The sequence below is a fragment of the Hipposideros armiger genome, unplaced genomic scaffold (genome assembly GCF_001890085.2).
Source record: "Hipposideros armiger isolate ML-2016 unplaced genomic scaffold, ASM189008v1 scaffold_1342, whole genome shotgun sequence".
Taxonomy (NCBI): domain Eukaryota; kingdom Metazoa; phylum Chordata; class Mammalia; order Chiroptera; family Hipposideridae; genus Hipposideros; species Hipposideros armiger.
Genome location: NW_017732692.1, coordinates 77,883 through 101,509, shown reverse-complemented (window position 1 = coordinate 101,509; position 23,627 = coordinate 77,883). Strand labels below are relative to the sequence as shown.

General features: G+C 51.7%; 2 protein-coding genes and 1 non-coding gene across 7 annotated transcripts; 1 reads left to right on the top strand and 2 right to left on the bottom strand.

Annotated features, from left to right (window-relative positions):
* The first annotated feature begins 86 nt into the window (after window positions 1–86).
* CUNH1orf35 (chromosome unknown C1orf35 homolog) lies at window positions 87–6,790 on the top strand. 5 transcript variants are annotated; one of them, XR_002122845.1, is made up of 9 exons: window positions 87–2,820; window positions 2,904–3,054; window positions 3,166–3,211; window positions 3,289–3,371; window positions 3,541–3,613; window positions 3,783–3,868; window positions 4,342–4,461; window positions 4,942–5,056; window positions 5,261–6,790. XR_002122845.1 is itself a non-coding variant. In XM_019633549.1 (8 exons), exons 1-8 carry the CDS (start codon window positions 2,727–2,729, stop codon window positions 5,271–5,273), a joined length of 666 nt encoding a protein of 221 aa, XP_019489094.1. In that variant the 5' UTR covers window positions 87–2,726; the 3' UTR covers window positions 5,274–6,790. The 5 variants fall into 5 exon arrangements, 2 of the variants coding, with proteins under 2 accessions (XP_019489094.1, XP_019489093.1); XR_002122843.1 differs by having other exon boundaries at window positions 4,939–5,056; XR_002122844.1 differs by having other exon boundaries at window positions 4,939–5,056; window positions 5,212–6,790.
* ARF1 (ARF GTPase 1) lies at window positions 6,001–23,397 on the bottom strand. The gene is made up of 5 exons (XM_019633551.1): window positions 23,300–23,397; window positions 7,814–7,998; window positions 7,626–7,736; window positions 7,425–7,549; window positions 6,001–7,311 (listed from the first exon to the last, which is right to left on the bottom strand). The coding sequence occupies exons 2-5, from the start codon at window positions 7,959–7,961 to the stop codon at window positions 7,150–7,152; spliced, it is 546 nt and encodes a 181-aa protein (XP_019489096.1). The 5' UTR covers window positions 7,962–7,998; window positions 23,300–23,397; the 3' UTR covers window positions 6,001–7,149.
* Window positions 12,922–12,995, bottom strand: TRNAI-AAU (transfer RNA isoleucine (anticodon AAU)). The gene has a single exon. It is a non-coding gene; the product is annotated as a tRNA-Ile (tRNA).
* Window positions 23,398–23,627: the final 230 nt, after the last annotated feature.

Sequence of the window (23,627 nt, the reverse complement as noted above, 5' to 3'; positions counted from 1 at the left end):
CACTGGCTGGAGGCGGGGCTCTCTGCAACTAAGCCCCCTGGAGGGCTTAGAGTTGGGTCAAGTTGTGGTTTTAGGAGGGTCCTCAAAGGGCACATGAGCTGTGGACATGACCAATGTCCTGGGTGCTCTTCCCACTGTAGGAAGTGCCTGCTACCTCCCTGCCACCTCTCTGGGCCCTGGAGCCCCCTCTCCCAGTGAGTACAGTAACGGGAGTGGGTGGGATCCAAGGACATCCATGTCTGTCCTGTAGCTTGCCTGCCCTGCCCCTCACCTGGACTCCCTCAGTCCTGTCCACTTGCAGTGGGAAGGTGCTCCCTATTGGAGGGGCCAAGGGGTGCAGCCAGCCCAGTTGCTAACTGCTCTCAGGTCTTACCTACCAGCCAGACTTTCTTTCCACAGTGGGCTGTTGCCTTCTGCTCTAGGGGTAGTTTCATGTTGGCCAGGCTTCCTGCAAGACATGAGGGGTCAATTCTCAACCTTTCCACGTGCAGGTGACCCAGCCCAGGCCTGCACCTCATCTTGTCCTGAGGTGCGGGAATGTGGGACCCTGGCTGTCAGGCTCTTTAAACCTTGAGGGCCCATGGTAGAGTGCTGCCATATAGACCGTGGGGAAGGCGTTCCAAGCATGAGTGGGGAAGCAGCAGCCTGTGGGAGGTGACCCTACCTCTGATGGCAGCTTACAGGGAAGGATGCTGGGCTGAGCACCCAATCCTAGCTGCAGTCCTTCCCCTGCTGGTCCACTGATCATGCTAGCTGGCTGTGTGCACCTCCTGGGGATGTCTGCCCTGTAGGTTCTGCTAGCCCTGTAGCCTGCTCGGGTGTTCCCACGTGGGTGATCTCCCTGAAGCCCTTATCTCTCCAGCTGCTGCCCCAACTCCCTGCTCACCAAGTACCTCAGGGGAGATGCCCAACAGCAGTGTTTGTACTTAGTATTCAGGGCCAAGTTATTCATGACACTTGTTGAAGATGGCAAGGCAGGCCTTACCCAGAGTAGGGCCGTGGCTGTGAGTGCAGTGGGGGGAAGAGGCTGAGTACTGCTCTGACAAGTGGAGATTTGTGCCAGGAGCAGGACAGGGTTGGTGATGGGAAGTTACTAAGAGGACTCACCCCAATGGAGGTTCTGGCTAAACCCACCTAATGGGATTGTTGGGTTTTTTTGTTTAATTTTTTTCCAGTTACAGTTGATATTTAGTATTATTAATTTTAGGTGTAACGGGATTGCTGTTGAATGCAGGCAAGAAATCAGATGTCCACAGGCAATGAAGAACCAGACTAGATATGGAGGGTGGGGGTTCTTGCCAGAGCTGGCAGTGTAGAGATGGATCCGGAGGCCCAAGGCCTGGTTGGACAGCTTTGGGGAGCCTGAGAGTGGTGGAGCAGAGTACCGGGTGCACTCTTTAGTTGGGTGGGATCTCCCTGCTGTCCCTCTGATGCGTCCTACTTTCCCCATGACCCCCGTCACCTCACCCGCCTTGGGGAGTTAGTCACTTCGCAGTGGACACTGATGACCCCCAGTATCCAGACCTGGGTTGGGCCTTCCCCAGGTGGTGATAGGGGTGGGGTGGGGCAGCAAGCTTAGAGCTGACTCTGCTGCTCCCAGTGCTTCTCTCACACCCCTCTACCAGCATCTAGTCCTTGTCAGACATGGCAGTACTGCCTCTGGAACAGCTCCCACCCTCCGCATTTACCCCGTGGTGCTCCACGTGTCCCACAACAGCAAAGCTGGGGCCCTGCAAAGGGCATGCCTGTGGCTTTGGACCTGCTGTCCCATGCTGGAGGCCCCTAAGTTCAAGGACAGGTCTGGAGCTCCCATGTGGGGAAAGCGAGGCTCAAACTTAGTGCACGACAGGATTGGGGCTCAAACCGTTCCTGTAGGAGCCCCAAACCCTCAAAATCAAGTGAGGGAGTCAGCGGAGGCGGTAGGAGAGCAGGTAAAGCCTTTTCATTGCCCTTCGCTGAGTATCCACAGGCCTCGTGAGCTAGGGCAGCGTCCTGTAAAAGAACCTGTACAAAGGACTGTGTAGAGCAGGAGGATGCCACTGTTTGAAGTCCCAAGTCTGCAGCCACCCTACGAAGCGGGCCTTGCATTCATTAGACCATTATCACCGAGTCTGGTCTGTGACCAGCGATGGTGACAGGCGAGATGCATTTGTCCAACGATCAGCCCGCTGAGCCATCAGCAATTAGCAGCAGGTGCTCGTGCGGAGCCTCCGCTAGGACCTGGGCGCATTTTCTCCCCGGTGTTGCTGCAGAACAAACGCAGTGCCGAGCGCGTCCATGCTCCTGTGACCACAGCAGGGTCCCTGCACCATGGCCGCCCCTGGCTCCCACAGCCGCGGACGTGACGGCGGAAACCTTGGTGCAGCTGGAGACTTGTGTTCCCAGCTGATCTCCGGGGGTGCCTGTCTGCTGGGCCCGGCACATGGCGCACAACGGAGACGGTGACTTTTGGGCACCGCCCCTGGATCCTGGAGTCACACAAAGTGACTTTTAATACCCGCTGTAGTGCCAACGGATCGCTCGAGTTCAGCTTCCGCGCTTTTCCCTGGCGGTCGCGAGCGCTGCGCGCGTATGCGCGCGGGGTTGGCAGTGCGCAGGCGCGAACGGCGACGCGGCTGGCGCGGGCATGACGTTACAGCGAGCGACGTAGGCGCGGAAGCAGGCGCCGCTGGGGAAGAGGCGGCCCCGGGACCCGAAGGTCCGGGGGCGGCGGGTGACCCTTCACCATGTTCGGCTCCAGCCGGGGCGGCGTACGCGGGGGGCAGGACCAATTCAGCTGGGAGGATGTGAAGACCGACAAGCAGAGGGAGAACTACCTAGGTGAGCGCGGGGGCTGTCGGGCGCAGGGCTGCGGTTTCGGGTGTTCGTCCACCCTCAGGCCAAGGACGGCTCTGTCTCCGCAGGCAACTCGCTGATGGCCCCGGTGGGCCGCTGGCAGAAGGGCCGCGACCTCACCTGGTACGCCAAGGGCCGGGCAGACGGCGCGGGGCTGAGCCGGGAGGAGGAGCTGGCGGCCGTGAGGCAGGCGGAGCAGGAGGCGCTCATGGCAGCGTTGTGAGTGCACCGGCGGCTGGGGACCTCCGAGGAGCGGGTGCGCGGCGGGGAGGACGGGAGGGGGGCCGAGGCGAGGCCCGCCTCCCCTGACGCTTGCGCGCGGCCTTACAGAGGCTACAAGAACGTGAGGAAGCAGCCCACCGGCCTGAGCAAGGAGGTGAGGGGCAGCCCTGTGGGGGCGGGGGTGGGACGGTCTGGGACCGGGCTGACCCTGCGCTACCTGCCCTCCCACAGGATTTTGTGGAGGTCTGCAAGCGGGAAGGAGGTGACCCCGAAGAGAAGGGAGTGGACCGGCTCCTGGGCCTGGGGAGCTCCAGGTGCGGACCCGGGGCCCTCCTGAAGGGCGGGGCCTCAGAAAGGACCAGGGTGCAGCTCTTAGGGGCTTGGAGCTGTCAGCTGCTTAGGCGGAAGCTGGTACCCGCTAGGGAGGCCTTGGGGAGGGGGTGGGATGTCTTACGGGGGAGGGTCTCACCCGTGTCCCCGCAGTGGTTCCGCAGGCCGAGTGGTGTTGTCCCGAGAAGACAAGGAGGCGGCTAAGCTGGGGCTCTCGGTATTCACGGTAATCACCTCTAAATGTCCCGGGATCTATGTACCTCTTACTGTCGAGTGCTTGGGGGTGGGCTGTCTCTGGTCTCCCCTCGGGGACCCTCCTAGCTTCTTGGCCTAGGAAACCGGGGCTGGTTCTCCCCAGGGAACGTGCACGACCCCAAGTGTGGTTCCCTTGGCAGCACCACCGCGTGGAGAGCAGTCGCCCAGGGGCCTCACCATCCCGGAAGAAGCCTCGGCTGGAGGAGAAGGCAAAGGCGGAGCTGGGGTAAGGGCTGGCTGAGCGCTGTGAGACTGTGGAGTCTCTATTTCAAGCCAGTGATGTTTTGGGTTCCAGTCCCTTTTACTTTTGGGGAGCCTCTCAAGGTTGTGACCCCAGGGCAGTCCCAGGCCTGGTGTTCATCGAGGTCAGGCAGCCCCGTGGTGTGAGCTACAGGGTGGAGAGGCCACCTGTGCAAGCCCCCCCCCCCCCCAGCAGCCATCCGTGTAGTGCAGTAGCCACTCTGGAGATCATGTGAGGGGTGTGGAGTGCAGGCAAGTGCACCACCTGGCAGGGAGGGTATTGAAAGGGACCATGATAAGTCCCCTATTTGTGCCCCCTTCCCAATGCCAGCCACTGGCCACGTGATACTGAAGATTGGTCAGTGGTTAACTGTGGTGGCTTGCACAAGCTTATAGGTCTCACACCCTGTGAGACTCCTATAACCCAGTGGTTTCTGGCACTCTGTATCCCCCTCACAGCTCTGAGAGCCACAAGAAGAGCAGAAAAAAGAAGAAGAAGAAGAAAAAGCACAAGAAAGAGAAGCGAGACAGGGAGCACAGGATGGGGGCAGCCTCCTCACTGTCCCCGGCTCGTGCCCGGTAGGTGCTGCAGCTCTGCCTGGAGAGCCTGGGAGGTTGGGCCAGGTGGTAGGTGGCTCCTCACTGGGCATCCCCTGCTCTCCTCAGGGCCCGCCATTGTAGGCACGACTCCGACTCCATCTCGCCCTGCTGTAAGAGGCAGCGAGGGCACAACAGTGACTGAGGCCAAGCCCACCCCAGTCAAGCCTTACCCTCAGTGAAGCCTCAGCATGTGCCCTGCCAAGCCCAGGAAGCTGGAGGGCAGACTTGTGGGGGCCCTGAAAGCAGACAAGGTGTCTGGATGAGGCCTCACTCCCAGATGGCCCCAGGCCCATCAGGGAAGGACACAGATGCCTAGGTCCAGCTTCCCCTAGGCCAAGAGGCTAAGCTGTGACCATGTACGGCTACTTTTTCTTTGTGTTGACCCCCCCCTTTGTACTTAAATAAACTTATTTTAAGTGGAAAACGTCTCATATTGAGAGTTGTCATGTCCTCCAGTAGAAAGTGATGTGTGAGAATGTGGCAAATACCTTGGGTTCCAACAAGACCACCCGAGACCCCACTGGGAGAGTGACTGTCCTGGTTGCGCAGGGCGAGTGTTGGGACTCAGCTGCAGGTAGGCAAGTACAGAGAGAGGCAGCCAGACTGGGTGTTTATAAGTTGGGGGTGGGGGCGGGAATTGTACCTGGAGACATTCTCATTCCCCACGCACCCCCTACCTTGGTCCCATGCCTCCCTATTTGCCTGTTGAGTCTGCTCTGCTTCTCCCAGGTTGGGTGGAGTTCCAGGTGCCCTCAATCTTGCCTCCCCCCCTCCCCAGGAGGTGTACTTGAACCATGTACCACCCCATCCACAGAAGAAATGGAAACTTACATCTTACAGCTGCATCGGAGTAAAGACAAAACCCAGGCTGGATTCACTTATGAAATATATTCAATTTTGCTTCTGATTTTCAAAGAAACAAAAACTAAAAATGATTGTCTTCAGAGCCTCAGCCCTGATTCTCACTCAACCTCTGACTGTTATCTCAGGCTGGGCAGGGCAGAGGGCCACACATGGGGCTGGACGCCTCTGGGGAAGTACACCTTGACCTTGGCTTGGCCACGGGGCGCAGGGGTGTCCAAAAGGGCTCTAGGTCGGAGGGACGGCCACCAAGAAGCAGGTAGGCGGCCCGCAGCACCCAACTGGGCACAGGTGTGCACCATGGCAGAAGCTCCCCAGGGAAGGACATGGAGCTAAGCCAGGGGTTCTTGTCCTGCAGGGGGGTGCACACAATCCCAGGGCACAGCCCACATGGGGACCCTGATGGTCCTCTCAAGGCCTGGCATGGCCAAGATTGGACCAGGAGACTGGGGGCTGGGCTGCCAGTGGGGTGAGACCCATGAGGGTCCCAAGGGCGCTGGACACACCCACCCACCCATTCCACAATGAAGGTGGGGTGGGGAGAGTCAGAGAAGAAATGGGGTGGGTCCGGGGTGGGTTACACTTTGTAAGTTGTCCCTGCCCACATTCTGGGAGGCAGCCTTTGGCCAGCAACACCCAAGTACTAGAAAGCCATGAAATAGTTAAGAGATTTTATTCTAATAGCTATAATTACAGTGCTTGTCGAAATGAAAACTGAAAACAAGTATACAAAACAGTTGATTACTAATTGTGTACTGAAAGCAGTAAGAGGTTCCATGACACCAGATAAACCAGTTCTGAGGTTTTCCCCAAGATAAAGTTTAACAGCTCCAGCTTCTTCAGTGTTTATCAAAATACAAAAGAAAAAAAGTAGAGGTTGTCGTTTTTGATGGCAAATCTGACCGACCCTTGCAGGCTGAGGGAGTGAAAGCACATGTAGACGGGGGCTCGAAGGGGCTGGACTCTAGGATGACCCACCACCCATCTGCCTGTGCTCCTGCTGGTGAGACCCAGACACTCTGGAGCGAGCAAGCATGCGTGGCGACCACAGGGCTCCCGCTCTGGCCAGAGTGGTCCCACCAAAGTACCCACACTGACCCAAGGGAAATTTGGGGTCCCTCCAAGGTGTCAGAGTGGTGGCCATAGCCCCCAGCCCATCCCCTGGGTGGCGGAGTTAAGCACAGGTACAAGCACAAACGCTATGGGATGCAGGATGACCCAGCCAATCACGGGGACCGTATGTGACCATGCAGAACATATCATGGCTGGTTCTGCCTGCCACATGCTCCAGACAGGAGAGACCGCAGGTGGACTGGACTCAGGCCATTGCTGCAGAACCTACACTAGGCACATTTCTCCCTTCTGTGTGTTCAAGTGTCTCCTTATTTTGTATTTGTAACTATTTTAAAAAATGCACTGAGTTTGGGTTAAAAACCAACCACCAAAATGGATCTCAACACAGATCTAAATCTCAGAGGAGTGTCGGGCTGGTCTAACAGCGACTCCTAGAGGCCCCAGATGCCTAAAATCCCTTCTCAGTACTAAACAGTGGGTTGATTCTCTTTTTACAATAAAAAAAGCTGAGTAATATTGCATAGAGTACCAGAAACTGCCTCATTGGAAACAAGAACTATTTACATTAAATAAAAACCCGGTTGCAGGCTGCGTCTGCACATGTACAGCATGGTGAAGCACACTGGGACCAACCATGGAGACAGCTTCTGGCACTCACACCACAGGGGCACGTCTGCCACATGAGAAGAAAGCAAGGGCGGAGGAGGGAGTGAGGGAGGAGAGGAGCGCGGCTCACTTCTGGTTCCGGAGCTGATTGGACAGCCAGTCCAGTCCCTCATAGAGCCCGTCCCCACTGGTGGCGCAGGTGGCCTGAATGTACCAGTTCCTGTGGCGCAGAGAGTGCAGGCCCAGCTTGTCCGTGATCTCAGCTGCATTCATGGCATTGGGAAGGTCCTGGTGGAAGGGAGGGTGGCATGGCAGCCACCAGTCAGCAGGAAAACTCGGACCCCACCCCACCCGTGACCCCTCAGTCCCTCTGGGTGGCTGGGTCACACACGAGCGCCTACCTGCTTGTTGGCGAACACAAGCAGGACAGCGTCCCGGAGCTCGTCCTCCGCCAGCATCCGCATGAGCTCCTCGCGGGCCTCGTTCACACGCTCTCGGTCATTGCTGTCAACCACGAAGATGAGACCTGCCAAGGAGCAGGAGTCAGCCAGGCACTGAGGACACCCAAGCGCTCCCACAGCCCGTGGGCCTCCCACCCTCACCTTGTGTGTTTTGGAAGTAGTGGCGCCACAGAGGCCGGATCTTGTCCTGGCCGCCCACGTCCCACACGGTGAAGCTGATGTTCTTGTACTCCACTGTTTCCACGTTGAAACCTGCGGAAGCAAGGCCCAGCTTGAGCCCTGCCCCCAGGCTGCCCCCCACCCTGCAACCAGAGGCCCAGCCTCCTCACCTATGGTGGGGATGGTGGTCACGATCTCACCCAGCTTCAGTTTGTACAGGATGGTGGTCTTCCCCGCAGCGTCCAGGCCCACCATGAGGATACGCATTTCTTTTTTGCCAAAAAGGCCCTTGAAGAGGTTTGCAAAGATATTCCCCATGCTGTAGACTGCAGGAAGTGACACTGGCCAGAGAAACCTGCGGAGACAAGGGACCCCAGGTCTCTCTCTGTGCAGCCCAGGGCCATCAGTGCAGGAGCAGCTCAGAGACCACCCACACTCCCATCACAGACAGACAGATGGACACAATACTTCCTCCTCCTGAAAACTTAAGGGGCAGGAGCTAATGAAATTCCAATTCCTAAGCTACAGAAAAAGTGCTGTCTGATGGACCTCTTGAGCCCCCCAACCACTCTAAGAAGGGAGAGTCTGGGAATCTTAGAACAGGGCTGACAGGGATTTGAGGCAGCAGCTGCTGTCATCTCAGGAAGTAATGCCCAAGGCCACATGACAACTTGACCCCAAGTCCTCTAAACCTGCCTCTGGGTGCAATCTCTGACATGTGGGAAGAGGTGATGTTTAGCATCCACCATCTGTGGCTTTCAAAAGAATGCCAGATCCTCTCCAATAGATCACAAAGCTTTTCAAAGGGCCAGAAACAACCACACCAAGGCCCCACTGTGTCTTCCAACTGCCCCACAAAGCCCCAGTGAAACATGGCCCACACTCAAGATAATGAATGCATGGGGAGCTAGGGAGCCCCTGGCACAGACCAGAAGCCAACCTTTCCTAACACACTCAAAGCTCAGCGCTCACCTTGCAGGCAGGATGCAGAGACCTACAACACCTGGGTACTGAGTCCAAGGCACAACAAGGGCCCTAGGGGAGCAGTGTCGGTGGGGACTCTTTCCCATCGGGGAAGACACGCGTCCCAGAAAGGAGGGGGCCCATGTGGTGTGGCAACAGGCTCATGTGAGAACATACACGCCGTGTCCGGGCCACATTCTCACCCCAGGCTCCCCTCACTCAGCAGAACAGAATCACTGGGGCATCACCAGGCTGGCTGTGACCTAAGGTCAGGGAGCTGGCAGGAAGGGCCAGGCAGCTGTGGCTTGGGGGACAGTGGGCTCTCAGGGGCGGGGTCTCCGTCCCAGACAGCCCCAAGGGCACGAGAGCTGCCCAGGCCTGGCCTCTCCATACTGCAGTACTTTCACTCAACTGTTTTATTTCCAAACAAGGACTGACGAAAAAAGGTCCCTTTCTCAAATGCTGATGAACCTGCCCTGGAAGTAACCATGAGCTCTCAGTCCTTGGACAGACACTGCTGGGGTCAAAGGTCAGTGGAGGACATCATAAGGGCCCAGCAGAGGTATGCCCCACTGTACCCTGCCTGGGGGGGGGCGTGTCCAGATCCCCACTGAGCCCATGTCACCCCTGATGACAGGCTCAGGTGGAGTCTCCGGTCTCTCTGCTGTAGGTTCTTTCCGCCTGAGCAATGAATGACTATGTGCCCATCCCACTCCACATCAAATGTCCGCCCTCTGGTTTCAGCGCTCTGACATTTGCTGGTTGAACTACTGCCGTTGACGACTGTCAAAAGGTGATTTTCTACCTAGTCATTCCTTCCAGCTGTCAGCATTCTGCTATAAGAAACCACCTTTCCTCCTCCAGGTATCGACATGGGTATGAGCTCACACATTCCTATTTTACTCAGTGGATCAGAACCAGCAGACCCATTTTGAATTTGATGTTCCAGTGGTCCCGCATACGCCCAGTGAAGCCCCTTCCTACTGGCTTCAGTATGCTTTTAACTTTATTTAAAAAATTAAATTTAAAAATTAAAAAAGATCTTTACTATAGCATTTCATTTTCTGCAAATAGCAAGTTTCACTACATACAGAGGGTGAAAAATTATGGAATACAGAACGGACTAAACACACACATATTTATCTCAGTTCACTCCTGAAATCAATACCGATAAACAAAGTGATGCCTAACCCACTAGGACAAAGAGAAAAGGGAGAGACAAATTCTGGGATCTAATGCAGGGTGGGTGGGGTCTGACCCTGTGCTTGTCCTCAGCTCTGCAGGAGAGCGAAGGGACCTTCTTGGAACAACTGAACCAGGGGCTCTGACTCTGGTCTCCAAGCAGGAGGGTGTCTGGAAAGAGGAACTGGGTGTACTCGACAGGAGGCCCAGGAGACCCTGTGGCCTTTAAAGCAAGGGCTTACAGTGGCTCCCAAAACAGCCATGCCCTGTCTCCCTTTAAGAAGCCTCCAAGAGGGCTGGCCAAGTGGCGCGTTGGTTAGGAGTTGGTTTGGGACGCCAGCTCTGAGCAGCAGAGTGCCGGTTCAGATCCCACACGAGGGCCAATGATGTTGCGCCCTCTACAGCTAAGATGGTGAACAACAGCTTGACCTGGAGCTGGGCTGCCGTGAGTCTCTGACAACAGTGTAGGCTGCAGTGGGGCTGGCCGGCAGCTGGCGTGCGCTTTCGTGAGCTGCTGTAAGCAACTGTTCAATGGCCAGCAAGCGGCTGCCTCACCGGGGAACAGCGCAATGATAATACCAACATGGGTCAGTGAAGCAACGTCTTCCACAACTAGACTGAAGAACAAAGGGACAGCAACTTGTCTGTTCCCCTTCCCCAATTCCCCAACGCTGTTCCCCTCCCCCAATTCCCCCAATAAAAATCTTAAAAAAAAAAAAAAAGAAGCCTCCAAGAGGAATTTGGAGAAAGGCAAGACAGAAGACAGAGGCTACTTAAAAGGAAAAAAATAAAACCAAACAAAACCCCGAACCCACACACAGTCTCAGTGTCATGTGGGGATGTTGGGCCTGTAAAACAAGAATAGATGTTAGGACACAGGGAGCGACAAAGCAAACATGACAAAGTGAAAAATCCACACAAAAAAACAAGGATAGGAAAGGAAAAATTAGGAGAATTTGAAAGACCAACATCTACTTTGGGCATGGTGATGACTTTTTGGATACAAAACCAAAGACACACTCTGGGAAAAATTAATTGAGAAGCTGGGCTTCATTAAAATCACTAACTTCTGCTTTGGGAAACACACTGTTAAGAGAAGGAGAAAACATTTGCAAAAGGCACATCTGAGAAAGGACTATCATGCAAAACACACAAAGACCAGTTTAAAACTCAACAATGAGAAAACAAACAACCTGATTAAAAACTGGGCCAAAGACCTTTATGGGCACCTCCCCAAAGATGTACACAGATGGCAAATGAGCACATGAAAAGATACTCCACATCATGTGTCCTCAGGGAAATGCAAAATAAAATAATGAACTACCACTACACACCTACTAGAATGGCTAACAGGTGGAACAGTGACAACACCAAATATGGGTGAGGACGTGGGGCAACAGGAGATTTCATCCATTGCTGGTGGAAATGCAAAATGGCGCAGCCACTTTGGAAGACAGTTTGGCAGTTTCTTATAAAACTAAACATACTCTCACCTTACAATCCAGCAATTGTGCTCCTTGGTATGTACCCGAAGGAACTGAAAAATTTACGTCCACACAAAAACCTACACACAGGTATTTACAGCAGCTTTATTCCTAATTGCCAAAACTTGGGGGCCCCCAAGATGTCCTTCAACAGGTGGATGGATAAACTGTGCTACATCCATTTGGTGGAGTATTTATTATTCAGCACTACAAAGAAATCAGCTCTCAAACCATGAAAAGACGTGGAGGAACCTTAAATGTGTATTACTGAGTGAAGGGCGCCGACTGGAGGAGGCCACATACCATATGATTCCAACTATCTGACATTCTGGAAAAGGTAAAAACTACTGAGACAGTAAAAAGATCAGGATTTCCAGGAGTTGGAGGATGGGGAGGGATGAACAGACGGAGCACAGACGATTTGGGGGGCCATGAAACTACTCTGCATGAGACTGCAATGGAGGATCCATGTCATTGTCCACTTGTTCAAACCCACAACTCCAAGAGTAAGCCTAATGTAAACTATGGGCTCTGGGTGATGATGTGTCCATGTAGGTTCAACGTTTTAACAAATACCCAACCTGGTGGGGAAAGTTGATGGTGGGAGAGGCCACGTGTGTACGGGAAAGCTGTGCACCTTCTGCTCAATTTTGCTGCAAGCCTAAAACTGCCCCCACCCTCAGAATGTTTTTTAAAATTTCTTTAAAAAAAACAACAACAAAACAACATCTAAGACTGAAACAGGCCCACTCAAGGCACACTAAATTCCAGAACACAAAGGGGTCAAAGCACCTTAAGCTTAGCACCCAGAGTTACTAACCAAAGTATGGATTAGGTGTAAAGGCAGAGCAAACCTCAGGTGAGAAATGCCACGTTGCTTCATCAGGCGAGGGAAGCCCTTAGGTTGCTGGGGAGACACAGAAACAGGCCTGACAAGCAGCCAGCCACGACTGTAGCAGGAAGGCAGAGAGGAGAGTTCCAGGAAAAGGGGAACACATTATCTATGTGGTTTAAACATGGGGCTTGGCAATTCCAGGGGTATTGGGAAAAACTAGTATCAGGTATATAGGAAAAAATCCCAGGATGAAAACAAAAGGAGGTTGTTTTAGGATTTCCTGTGGGAAAACATAAGGCAGTCAGTCACCCCTTGGCTTAGCAGTGAACAATGTTTACTCAGTCAAGATACTGTTATTGCTAAGGCCAGAACTTGTGGTGTCAAGGACCAACCCTCACCATTCATAGGGGACACGTTCATTCAAAAATATGGAGTACAGCTGAGCGACGAAAGGGGCTCTCCCTAGGAAACAGGATGGAGGACTGCTGTTCATGCTTGTTTTATTGTTAAAGTGTCCCCTTCACAAAAACTTGGGCACCAAAGGTTATCTGTACCCTCCCGAACCCCTAACTTGGGTGGAGGGCACATCTCCAGGTAAACCCACCCACGCCTGGATGCCAGCCTCTGCCTCTTCCCTGGGCCTGGGTCGGTGAGCCCTGATAACCAACATGGTTGGTCCTTGCCTTCCCAATTCAGGTTTTTTTTTGTGTTTTTTTTTTTTAACTTTTATTAGGGAACAGCCATGCTCACTGATTACACATTACTTTCATGCTACATTGGCATAGTTGCCTCTTAAGGAGGGCGCAGCTCACAGTGGCCCATGCGGGGATCGAACCAGCAACCTTGGTGTTATTAGCACCATGCTCTAACCAACTGAGCTAACCGGTCACCCCCATTTAGTTTTTAAACAGACCAAAGTCCTGGAGCCCCATAGGGGGAAGGAGCCAAACTTGGTGGCAGAACCAGGATGGATATGAGCACCAAGTCTCGGATTTAAGAAGCTATAACACACAGCACTACAAGCATTTATACCCATCCTGCACCTAAGGGACCCTGGTGGCTCTTGGCCTGTCCCACCAGAACTGTTTACTGCTTTGTCAGAGGTCCAGACCTAACACAATATCTGTTGTAGCAGAAAAGTTCAATACTGGCCACCAGTCAGGCCATGACCTCTTGGCACAAGTTCCAACTTGTGGGATGCCCAGCCCAGGTACTATTCCACCTTTTCCTCCACCAGAATTCCTCACACAAGTCAAAACTGGTTTTTCAGGTTCATCATAATCTCTTATATTAGTGAGCAGAGAAGACAAGGGCTTTCTCAGAAGAACCCCCCCACCTGTGAGTCTGCACCAACTCCTGACCAATCCAGAAGACGCAAGAAGAGAACCATTCCAGACACAGCCTCTGGGGTGGCATTCCAGCATCAAAGTCAAGAATAGCACACAATTTGGCGGGCTGCATTCCCGCATGCAAAGATACACAAGGCTAAAAAGGCCAAGGCCCGAGATGGGGTCTCCCTGGGGAAAACACTCGCCCCGCTCCAATAAATGAATCCAACATGACTACTTTAGCTGCTAAAGAGAAATAAGTGTACCCGTGACCTCTACCCATGCCCTCAGCATCTCCTACAAGTCTCAGTGGTTTCAGCCCTCAGCTGTGATCAGAGTTGTGTAGCTTGCCTCTGCAGAAGCAAAGTCTGTCATGTGTTCTGAAACCATTAGAGCTAGTTTATGAAACAGAATCTCTGTAACCATGAATACCAAGATGACCTGAATAGTTGGGATCACTAGGAAGAAGACACCGCCAATGTGGAGTGAGTCCTGGGAAACGAAATTGTGATCCAGGGAGGCAGAAAGTGAGGGTTGGACTCCACTCTGTGGCATAGGTATGATGGGCTGCTTTGATCTCTGTAAATGGGGGTTCAGATGGATGAATCCCTTACTTGAATGAAAAGCTGGGTGACATCAGAGCTTTTTCTTTTTAAAGTCAAGTTTCTTGAGGTATAAGTTACATATGGTAAAATGTACAGCCCAATATTCATCATCTGTTTTAATATCTGAGGAAAATTAACAAAGTGATTTCCCTGAGGAACTGATATACATTACAAAACATTTTCTTTAATAAGAGTTTCATGAATGAGCAACTGCCTCTAGCAATCACGTAAGTGTTTTGATTATCCATCATTCGGAAGCCCAATTCACCCTTAACACACAGGATTTAATTTTAAAGAGGGATCCTCTACATTCACAGGCGATATAGTCACACGTCATATTTGCTGCCAACTGCTCTGTATACGTCATCTGGGGGATCCAGCACACCAGCTAAATAAAGCTCAAGCCATTAACTCTGACTGTAAGCTCAACATTCCATCTCTGTAACTCTCATGTTTTTCTGCAATTGAGTAGTGCAGTGCATCACATTTTGTCACTATTTCATAAAAATCAGTGTAAGAGGAAAACTGAATGTACCAATACTAGTGATAAGCAGATACACCTCACAAACCTAGCACAACTGTGACAAAGATATGCATCAACAACACGCTCTGAAGAATATTTAGCTTGAGATGCTCAATGGATCTAATTAAGTTGACAAACTCTTTTCTTCCCCTTCAGACAACTGACACTGTATTAGTTTCAGGTGTACAACCTAATGATTTGATATGTGCATATACTGTGAAATGATCACCACAAGAAGTCTAGTTAACATCTATCACTTCACATAGTTAATTTTTCATTTTGTGATAACTTTTAAGGTCTGTCTTAGCAATATTCAGATGTACAGTACAGCAGTGTTCACTACAGTCACCCACCCTGTACATTATATTCCAGTATTTAGAAGTTTATACCTTTTGACACCCCCACCACCCCAAACTTTCAATAAACAAAAGAACATGCAACAATATTTTTGAATTGCATCATTCTGGTCTGTATCTAAAGGTGAGTTTCAATGAGAGATGGTTGTTTGTCAGAACAAAACTTTCAGGGTGTTTTGCAGGAACCAATTCTGTACTAGGGTTGGCCTCTATGCAGGATCCTCCCACCTCCTCCCCTCACCCCAAGGCAGGCCAGCATTCTAACACTAGAGGGCTGGTATCTAACATAGCCTACCTAGCTTTACCAGGCGCCTCCCACACCTGAAGGAGGACATTACCTGTCAGGTCCAATTCTTAGGAGGAGCAACCAGTGGATTTCAATTTAGATTGCTCTTTGCCAGCTTAAGATTAAAAAAAAAAAAAAAGATTTCAGCTAGAAATGAATTTCATTCATGAATGTGGCTCTTGGTCTACAAGTAACATGGACACCAAAGAACCAGTGTCAATGTCTAGTTGGACAGGCACATACCAACAAGGCACATATGGGAACAGCTTAACTGCAATTAATCCTACTCACCACTAACTACAAAAATCAAAGCATTTAACTGATGAACATATTTATGTTTTGCAGTTCCCCCCATATTTACAGTTGTTTTACTGTCCTCAAAGCAATTCACCAAACATGTATGTCCTTCTGAAATCTACAGATGGGGTAAATAACCAGATAGGCTAGCCCCAAATGAAAACAATATCCATGTGGGACACTGAACCCAAAAGTCACAGGGTCTCCACTGGAGTGAAACCAGGATGAAGGAGACCCACAGCTGAGGTCTCCCTTGGAGCTGCGCTGGTAACAGCTCTCACAGCTGTGTGCACCTGTCCTTGTGGCAGACACCAGCTGCTCTTCTGTATTTTTTCTCCCTAATCTGTCCCTGGGCAGGAAGTCTTCCAGAATAAATTTATATTCCTGGTCCCCTGAAGCCATGCAGGCCCATCTGAGTATTATGTCCTGTAAGATTTGGCAACAGTGATGGCCAGGCTTCCAGGTCCTGCAGGCCTGGTGGTGGGCATCTTGCTACCTGCTGAAGAGCCACCAGCACATTAGACCCTAATGAGCATCTCTACTCTGACAGTAGGGCACAGATACCTTCTGTCTGACCCCAAATGCAGTTGTCTGAAGGACTTGTTACTGGAAAAAATAAAGACCAAAGATACTATTTGGGGTCAATCCACAACATAAAATGTGCAACAAATTAAACTTATAATGGAGAAAACTAAAGTAATTCATGACTAAAATGCAAAGCAGGGCCTGAGAAACCATGGGCTACTCTAAACCACCCAGACACCCTGAAAAGTGTCCTACCATCACCAACCCCTCACTAATAGTGCAGGTTATTAGTGGTCCTTTGGAAGTCAATTAGAATTGTCTTTCAATTCCACCCAGTGGGAACCAGAGGACCAGCAGTTTAGGATCAGTTTGGAGGCCTCAGCAAGGTGCTCGGGTGTGTTCTGACCCCAGTGCCTTCGCCACACCTTGATTCTTCATGCTGTGTCCACGTGGCCCTCCCCTCAACCTCTGAAGCCAAGCTTAGATGCCAGCCACCACCTTTCATAGGAAGCGGTCCTTTCCTCTATTCTCAATGCAGTCTCAACTGCAGTCTCAACACACCATGGGGCCAACAGCCAAGCCACCACACTCAGAAAAGGAGTAGCTGTGCCAGGAGAGCACACAGAGGCTAACAACACTCAGTGAATCCAACTGACAGATGGAGAAAATGGAGAGCGATGATGCCTGCCTTCCACCTCACCGTGTAAACTAGTTCCTAGAGGCCTTTGGGTCAAGCAACGTCAGAAACTGTTCCTCAGTGACACTGGGGCCCTCTCAATGCAGACATGCACACATTCAGATGGTGGCCCCCACAGACCTGAGAAAGAGAAGGGGCGGGCACACCAGTCACACACCACAGTTCTGGGTTTCAGTTCTAGTAGTGGGAACACGAAAAGAAAATGATTCAGGATTCTGATTTCTGTTGTGAAGTAAATCACATTCATTTGTTTTTGTCACGCCACTTCTTTAATCATGTGGTCACTGCAAACGTGAAGCCTCTGCAGTCTCTGTTCTGGTGCCTTCTCAAAGCAGCCGCCCACACCAGCCCTATCCCAGCACTAGGGTGGGGCTCTGAGACCTGGCTCCACACCCTTGAGGCTCCACACCCTTGAAGAGAACGGGAACTGTAGCCCAAGCCCTCAGAGCCCCTCCAAGCACTCAAGACTAGCAGGCGACCCCCGGAGGCTTTCTCTGCACAGGGGCTTTGGTGAGGGATTAAACCAATCTCCAACTTGATTTCTGCCTTCAAAGATCTTTCATTTTGAGAACAAAATTTTAAAAATTGCAGCCCCACCTCTTTTTCTGAGAGACAGCTTCCAGAGGACACAGAAAAGGAAAGTGCAGCAGGGGTCGAGAATCCTCCCACTTTGGAGGCAAGCCCTCCTCCCCGCCCCCACCTCCCCTCCTCCCGTGACCCTTGTCAGGGTGGCAGCCAGCTCAGAGCACTCAGAGGCGTAGGGGTTCAGGACGCCCTCCATCTCACCCTCCAAGAAACTGATCTTGCCAGAGAGGCCACAGCAACCTCGACGGTCTTCTTCTAACCTCTGGTCACACCTCAGACACAAAAGTGCTAGTGTCAGGGGTATCTCACTCACACACCTGTTCATGCCATCGTCTGCTTAAAACCTCACAGCAGTCCCACCACATTCTGAGTCTTGCACTTTCACACCCCAGCACCACTCCTCTCAGCCATTCACCCTCAGGGTAGTATGGCCCCTATACATGACCCCTATTTTTCTATTTCCAGCTGGATGCACATCTCACCCCCAGACTCCTTCCTACCATCCCCTCCACACAGATGTCCCACCGAAATCTAACCTTCCAAATAAAAGGCCTGCCCTTACCCACTTTAACACTGAGCAACTTTCTCCCAGTTACTGAGACTCAAACCCCTGATACATCCACAATCCCTTTCATCCCCAAATCTTTCTGCTTTATCAGCAAGTCCCACCTCTCTCCATTTGGAAGATGCATCCCCACCACCACCCGCCTGTGCCCTGCATGGGGCCACCTCATCTCCCCTCTAGCATCCCAACAGCCTGTAGCTTCCACCCCACAAGGTCTTCTCAACGCCAGCAAAAGGGGCCTGTAGGATAAATCAGATGACTGAACACCACATGCTAAGTCGGTCCTTACACAGGGCAGAACCAGTGCCCCACTGGTGCTTCACAGCATCACCTCTACCAACCCAAAAGGAAGCTAGCAGACAACACAACCAACACATGCACTGACTGCAAAACACCCATTATGTTGCCCAACTGTAATGTAACAGGGAAACGAAGGACAGTGACTTAGAATAAAATACATGCTTCAACACTGGGCACGACCACACTGCCAGCTCAGGGAGGCTGTCAGAGTACCACTTCACGGAGCTGGAGTCTGCTTGTGTCCATGAAGCAGAAAGAGAAAGCAACTCATGGTAAGGTTCTGCAAATACAAAATACACTCCCTCGGGCTGGCCGAGTGGTGCATTGGTTAAGACCTGGTTTGGGACCAGAGGGCCCTGGTTCAGATCCCACATATGAGGGCCAGTGACACTGCCCTCTACAGCTAAGATGCTGAACAACAGCTCAACCTGGAGCTGGGCTGCCATGAGTTGCTGGCGATGGCGTAGGCTGCAGCCCTTGCTGCAGTGGGTTGCCATGGGCTACCGTGTGTAGCCAGCAGCAGCCGTGAGCGACTGTCCAGAAGCCGGCGACTGATCTGCCTCGCCCAGGAAGAGCGCAATGATGGTGCCAACTTAGGCCAGTGAAGCAACGTCCTCCACAACTAGACTGAAGAACAAAAGGACAGCAACTTGTCTGTTCCCCTTCTCCCAATTCCCCAACACTGTTCCCATTCCCCAATAAAAAATCTTAAAAAAAACCCCAAAAAAAACCCACTCCCTCTTCCTGATTTACGAGGTAATTTCTTTCCTGAAAAATTCAGAACACCTATTAAAACCATGCAAAAAAATAAGTGTTGTCTCTGCACATAAAACAGAAATAGGTTTAAGATATGGAAGTCACACTGAATGTGCTCCTGCTGCTTTCACAAATTCTCCAAATACTTTCAGGGGGGGGGGTTGGGGGGTGGCTAGGCTCATTGGCACATACCAGCAGGCTTCCCTCCCCTCCTTATCCACTCTGCTCCTGGCAGGTCTCCAAAACCACCCCAGGGCCTCTGCAGTCACTGTTCCCCTGCCTGGGAGAAGCTTCCAGTTTCTCTCAAAGACCCACAGGACCCTGCTCCCTCACAACTCTTCTCACCCGCTAGGCTCATGTCCCACCCTCCTGATAAGCGGCATTCAGTGCCCGCCCCATTCCTGTTGGCCTGCCTTCCCTTTCTGTTCACTGCCAGGGCCCTGCATCCCCACCCCACCCACACTCAGTAGTGGGGCCTCCTCTGCCCAGAACTTACCTTCCTCCCTACCTCCACCCATCTTCTTCAACTGGGCACTTCCCTGGCACCCAAAGGAGTAACCATCAGAGAGAGGAGAAAATGACTGTAAGAGCATTCACCAGGGTTCTTAGTGTGAACATTCCTTTGACATTCCAGTGGGGAGAGGAGGGCTGTGGAGGCACTGTGACTACTCAGGGCAAAGGTGACCATCCCAGCAATGTTCAGTACATGGGAGGAGGAGTGTGTGCACAACCTGCTTCCTATACCTGCCCCCAGGTGCCTGCAACAGGTGACTAAGAATGCATTTTCAGTGTTCTCCCAGGAATTGGCAAGATCCTTTATCACTAAGACAGAATGATACTAAACGCTGTAAATATTTTAAGCAACGTTTCACCACCAACACTGACAAAAGATGTAGTATTTTAAATACAAATTAACAGATCCGATCAGTTATTTAGGAACTGTACGCTCACCTACAGAGAGGAAATGTCACAGGAAAATACACTATTAACAGCAATTTTTAAGACATCCTTTGTTCTGAATCCTGTGATCAAACTGCTAGCACATCTAATTGTGCCTTCATTCCTATTCTTCATGAATGAGTCTAGACAGTCTTGAAATTGTTTTCTTGGCCATTTGTATCTAACTCTAACTGATGGGATACTCAAAAAACTTCACATTAAAAAACTTTTAGGATCTTAGAGAAATAGAACCACTAAGCTTCCTGTTTAGCTCCCATATATGGCACTGCAAAAATAATCTGACGTATGACACAAACTGAAAGACGTTAGTTATTTTACATATGACTTGCTAACATTCCTTTGAGGAGTTAGCACTTATTAAACTCTGATTTAACATTAATTAATGTTTCCCAAATATACTACATTTAACTTCTGAAAATGTGCATGGATCATATCTCCCATTAATTTATGCCTTATACTAACTGTCACCTCAGAGGTGACCCTGTGGCCAATTACTACGTAATGTCTGCTTTTTCTGTCTCTTCCCTTTCTACTTATCGAAGACAGGCTACCGAGCTCTGTTGCCACTGTGTGCAAAAAAACCCCTCCCAAAACCAGACAGACTCACCATTCTTTCCAACTCATATAAGGAAGCTGAGGTGACAGGATTCTGGGTGAGGGCCTAAGAAACTTTCCTAGAAATAAGGAGCTTTACTGTTTTTGTGTTACATTTTTGCCACATTTCTCCCCCTGCTAATCAGGCCATCTGATCCATTTGAGAACTCTGAACTACCTTTCAGAATAGTAACACAGCTGTAGTTATGATATTTTAAGGAGTTTCTAACACACACAAGATGATAGAACCCAAGGATGAAGGAAATGAGCTGAGGTGTTATGTGACCTGGAATCACCACCACCCGCCTCCCCCCTCCCCTACACACACACACATCCCCAAGCCATCCTTTACTTGCCAGTGACCAGCTCACTAATAGGTAAAATTGTTTCCAAAAGGCCACTTTAGATGTTGCTGAGAGGACATATCTAACAACATCCCTGACAATGAGGAACAGAGTGCAATTATCTGACTTTATGATCCTAAATGAAGGACATTTTTCATGTTTCTCTCCCAACCACCAACAGATACACATTTTATTTCCTTTCATTCTCCTAATTCTACAAAGGTTGGAAGATCAAAGGAGAAAATATGGATAACACAAACAACATGATGGATGAACGGTTTGACAAGCCCAAGCTAGCTGAGGTCTGAACACCTGCTCAGTAAGCCTGACCTGTGAAGAGCAGATTTAAATTCGTATGTCAATGCAACACTCAACTGGGGGAATCTGAAGAAAACTGATTCAGCTCTCTCAAACCAAGTTAACATACTATTGATGAACTTGCACAGGGTTTTTCCCTTTGTTAGGTTTATTCCTGTGCCGATTTGACTCTGGATACCACCCACAGCTGCCAAGGGTCCACCCGGAATTCCAGTGAAGTCTATAGATAAATCAAAATGTATCTTCCTGTAGTTTCAAGCCTATCTAGTCTTTGGTAGAGGCTGCTTAGCAGATCTCAATGTCCTCTTCATATCGTGCAAGAGGCAAAGCAAATTGTTAGACCGCATGATTAAAAAACCAGAACTATGAGGAGCACACAGTTTTTGCTTTCTACTAACTCTCTCAGAGATGAGCAGACAGCATGTGAGTCAGCTATTATCTAAACCAACTATTTTAACTCTTTTTGAAGTAGCAATTCTGAATACTTATATCTGAAGATAGCCCTCAAAGGAAATAGCATGTTTCTAATGCCCAAGTGATATGGATTTATTTTCAACAGGACATTCCTTAAGACAGTGATACCTGTGAGGAGGCAGAGCTACATTTTGCCGATTATGGAGACAAAAACCTTTATGGGAAGAAACAGCAGAAAGTGGCCGGATTTGTGACTAATATACACCCTCAATTCCTCTTAATTTTGGACCCAGCTAGCTAATAACACCATGCATTCAAGTTCTTACAGGTTTGCTACTCATGGAGGTTGCTCAAAACTCTAAGTGAGGACACCACACTTGCAGTCCCATGTGTTAGATACTGGGAACTGCCTCGACAAAGGGCCACAATGTACCCCAGCGTATCACAGATGGACGGCACACACACACACACCCCACACGCGGAAACGCAGGACCCAGCATGCAAACAGCTGGCAGAAGAAAGTGCTGACCACTAGTTCTGAAACAAGAACTGGAGCTGACCACTGGAAGGCACACCAGTAGTGGCACCAACTACACAGCTCTCAACAGTGGCTTTCCAGACCACCCCAAAGTGTTTGCATTCTCTCTTCTGCCCATGACTTCTTGGGCAATTCCGCTCAATTCCTTTAGAACAGCAACTTGGTATTTTGAGGAAATGGAAGAGTGCCACCTAGCTCCTAAGTGCCGTCTGAGTTGACTAGCTAATATTTTAAGTACTCTGTAATTAATTGGCAAGCCTTATTAACAAAGCTACAATTTTAAACGCCGTAAACACCTGGGTTGTGCAGCAAGAAAGAGGGCGCTCTGCTAGAGAGGACATCTCGACCCCGAGCCAGTCGTTCCATAGATAGGTTAAAGATTCACCAGCTATCAAGAGTGTTCTCATCTCTGCCAACGGCGCCAAGGAAGCAACACAGGGGTTGCAGCAAGCTTTGATAAACGGGCCCTACACAGGCGCTCCCACTAGGACCCTAAGCCCTTGCCCCACAGCAAGGCCCGCACCCGAGCCCCGCCCTCGGAGCAAACAGGAACTGGGCTCAAACCCTGGTCATCGAGTGACCTTGGCCGCGTCCCGGGCCAGGGGCCTCAGTTTCCTGGTCCTCGAAATCCCGAAGCGGGAGGTGGAGCAGGAAGCGAGGCTTCCTGGGGAGCCCGCGGCCCGGTCTGACTTCCGGGCACCCGCCCCGGTGGCTCTGGGGTAACCGGGCCGCGGTGGGGACACGGGGGGGTTGGCAGGACTCTGACCCCCAGCCTGGTCTCAACTCAGTCCCAAACTCGATATGACCCCCGGTGGGAAACTGACCTCGGCCCCGACCCCCGCCTGGCTTCGACTCGACCCGCAGTCCAGTCCTCCGAGCCAGCCCCGCCCTGCCTCACCATGGTCCCCAGCCTGGCCTCGACCCCCGACTCGGCCTCGCCTCGGCTCTCACCACCCTAGCTTTGCCTCGGTTCCAAGCCCGGACTCGCTTCAGACTCTACCCCCCGCCCGGCGTCACCTCGTTTCAGCCTTGGCCTTCACTACGGCTCCCGGCTCGGCCTCGCCTTCGCCCCGGCCCTCACCACGGCGCCCGGCCTCGTCCCGGCCCTCCCACCCCGCCGCGGGAGGCAGGGACTCGTGCAGCCTAGGCCTTCCCCCGGCCCCGGCCCGGGCCCCGGCCCCGGCCCCGGCCCCCGCCTCACCCTCAGCGGCCGCGGCACTGCTGCAGCTCCGAGCCAGGCGTTGGTTTCGCTCCCACAAGATGGCGGCTCTGACGGCGGCCACGTCAGTGCCTGCTGCCGCGGGGAACGCTGGGGAGTGGGGAGGGCCATCCGCGGCCCCGCCCACTCCTCACAGCGGCGCGCACTCCCAGACTCCCGGCGGGGATCGGGAACGCGGTACCGGGGCAACGCCCCGCCCACCGCTGCGCTGGCGCACCCCTCCCTCCCTTGCACTGGCGCACCCCTCCCCTGTGCGCCTGCGGGGCGAAGTCTATTTGCGTCTGCGCTGCGCGTGTCGGGGGAAGACGGC

Excerpts from the sequence above, each read along its gene's own strand:
- CUNH1orf35 (XM_019633548.1), top strand. The coding sequence starts at position 2,727 with ATGTTCGGCTCCAGCCGGGGCGGCGTACGCGGGGGGCAGGACCAATTC. Across the intron at positions 3,055-3,165 it reads GAGGCGCTCATGGCAGCGTT|AGGCTACAAGAACGTGAGGA; the intron begins GTGAGTGCACCG and ends GCGGCCTTACAG. Across the intron at positions 3,614-3,782 it reads TGGGGCTCTCGGTATTCACG|CACCACCGCGTGGAGAGCAG; the intron begins GTAATCACCTCT and ends TTCCCTTGGCAG.
- ARF1 (XM_019633551.1), bottom strand. The coding sequence starts at position 7,961 with ATGGGGAATATCTTTGCAAACCTCTTCAAGGGCCTTTTTGGCAAAAAA. Across the intron at positions 7,737-7,813 it reads GACCACCATCCCCACCATAG|GTTTCAACGTGGAAACAGTG; the intron begins GTGAGGAGGCTG and ends TTGCTTCCGCAG. Across the intron at positions 7,550-7,625 it reads CTACTTCCAAAACACACAAG|GTCTCATCTTCGTGGTTGAC; the intron begins GTGAGGGTGGGA and ends GCTCCTTGGCAG.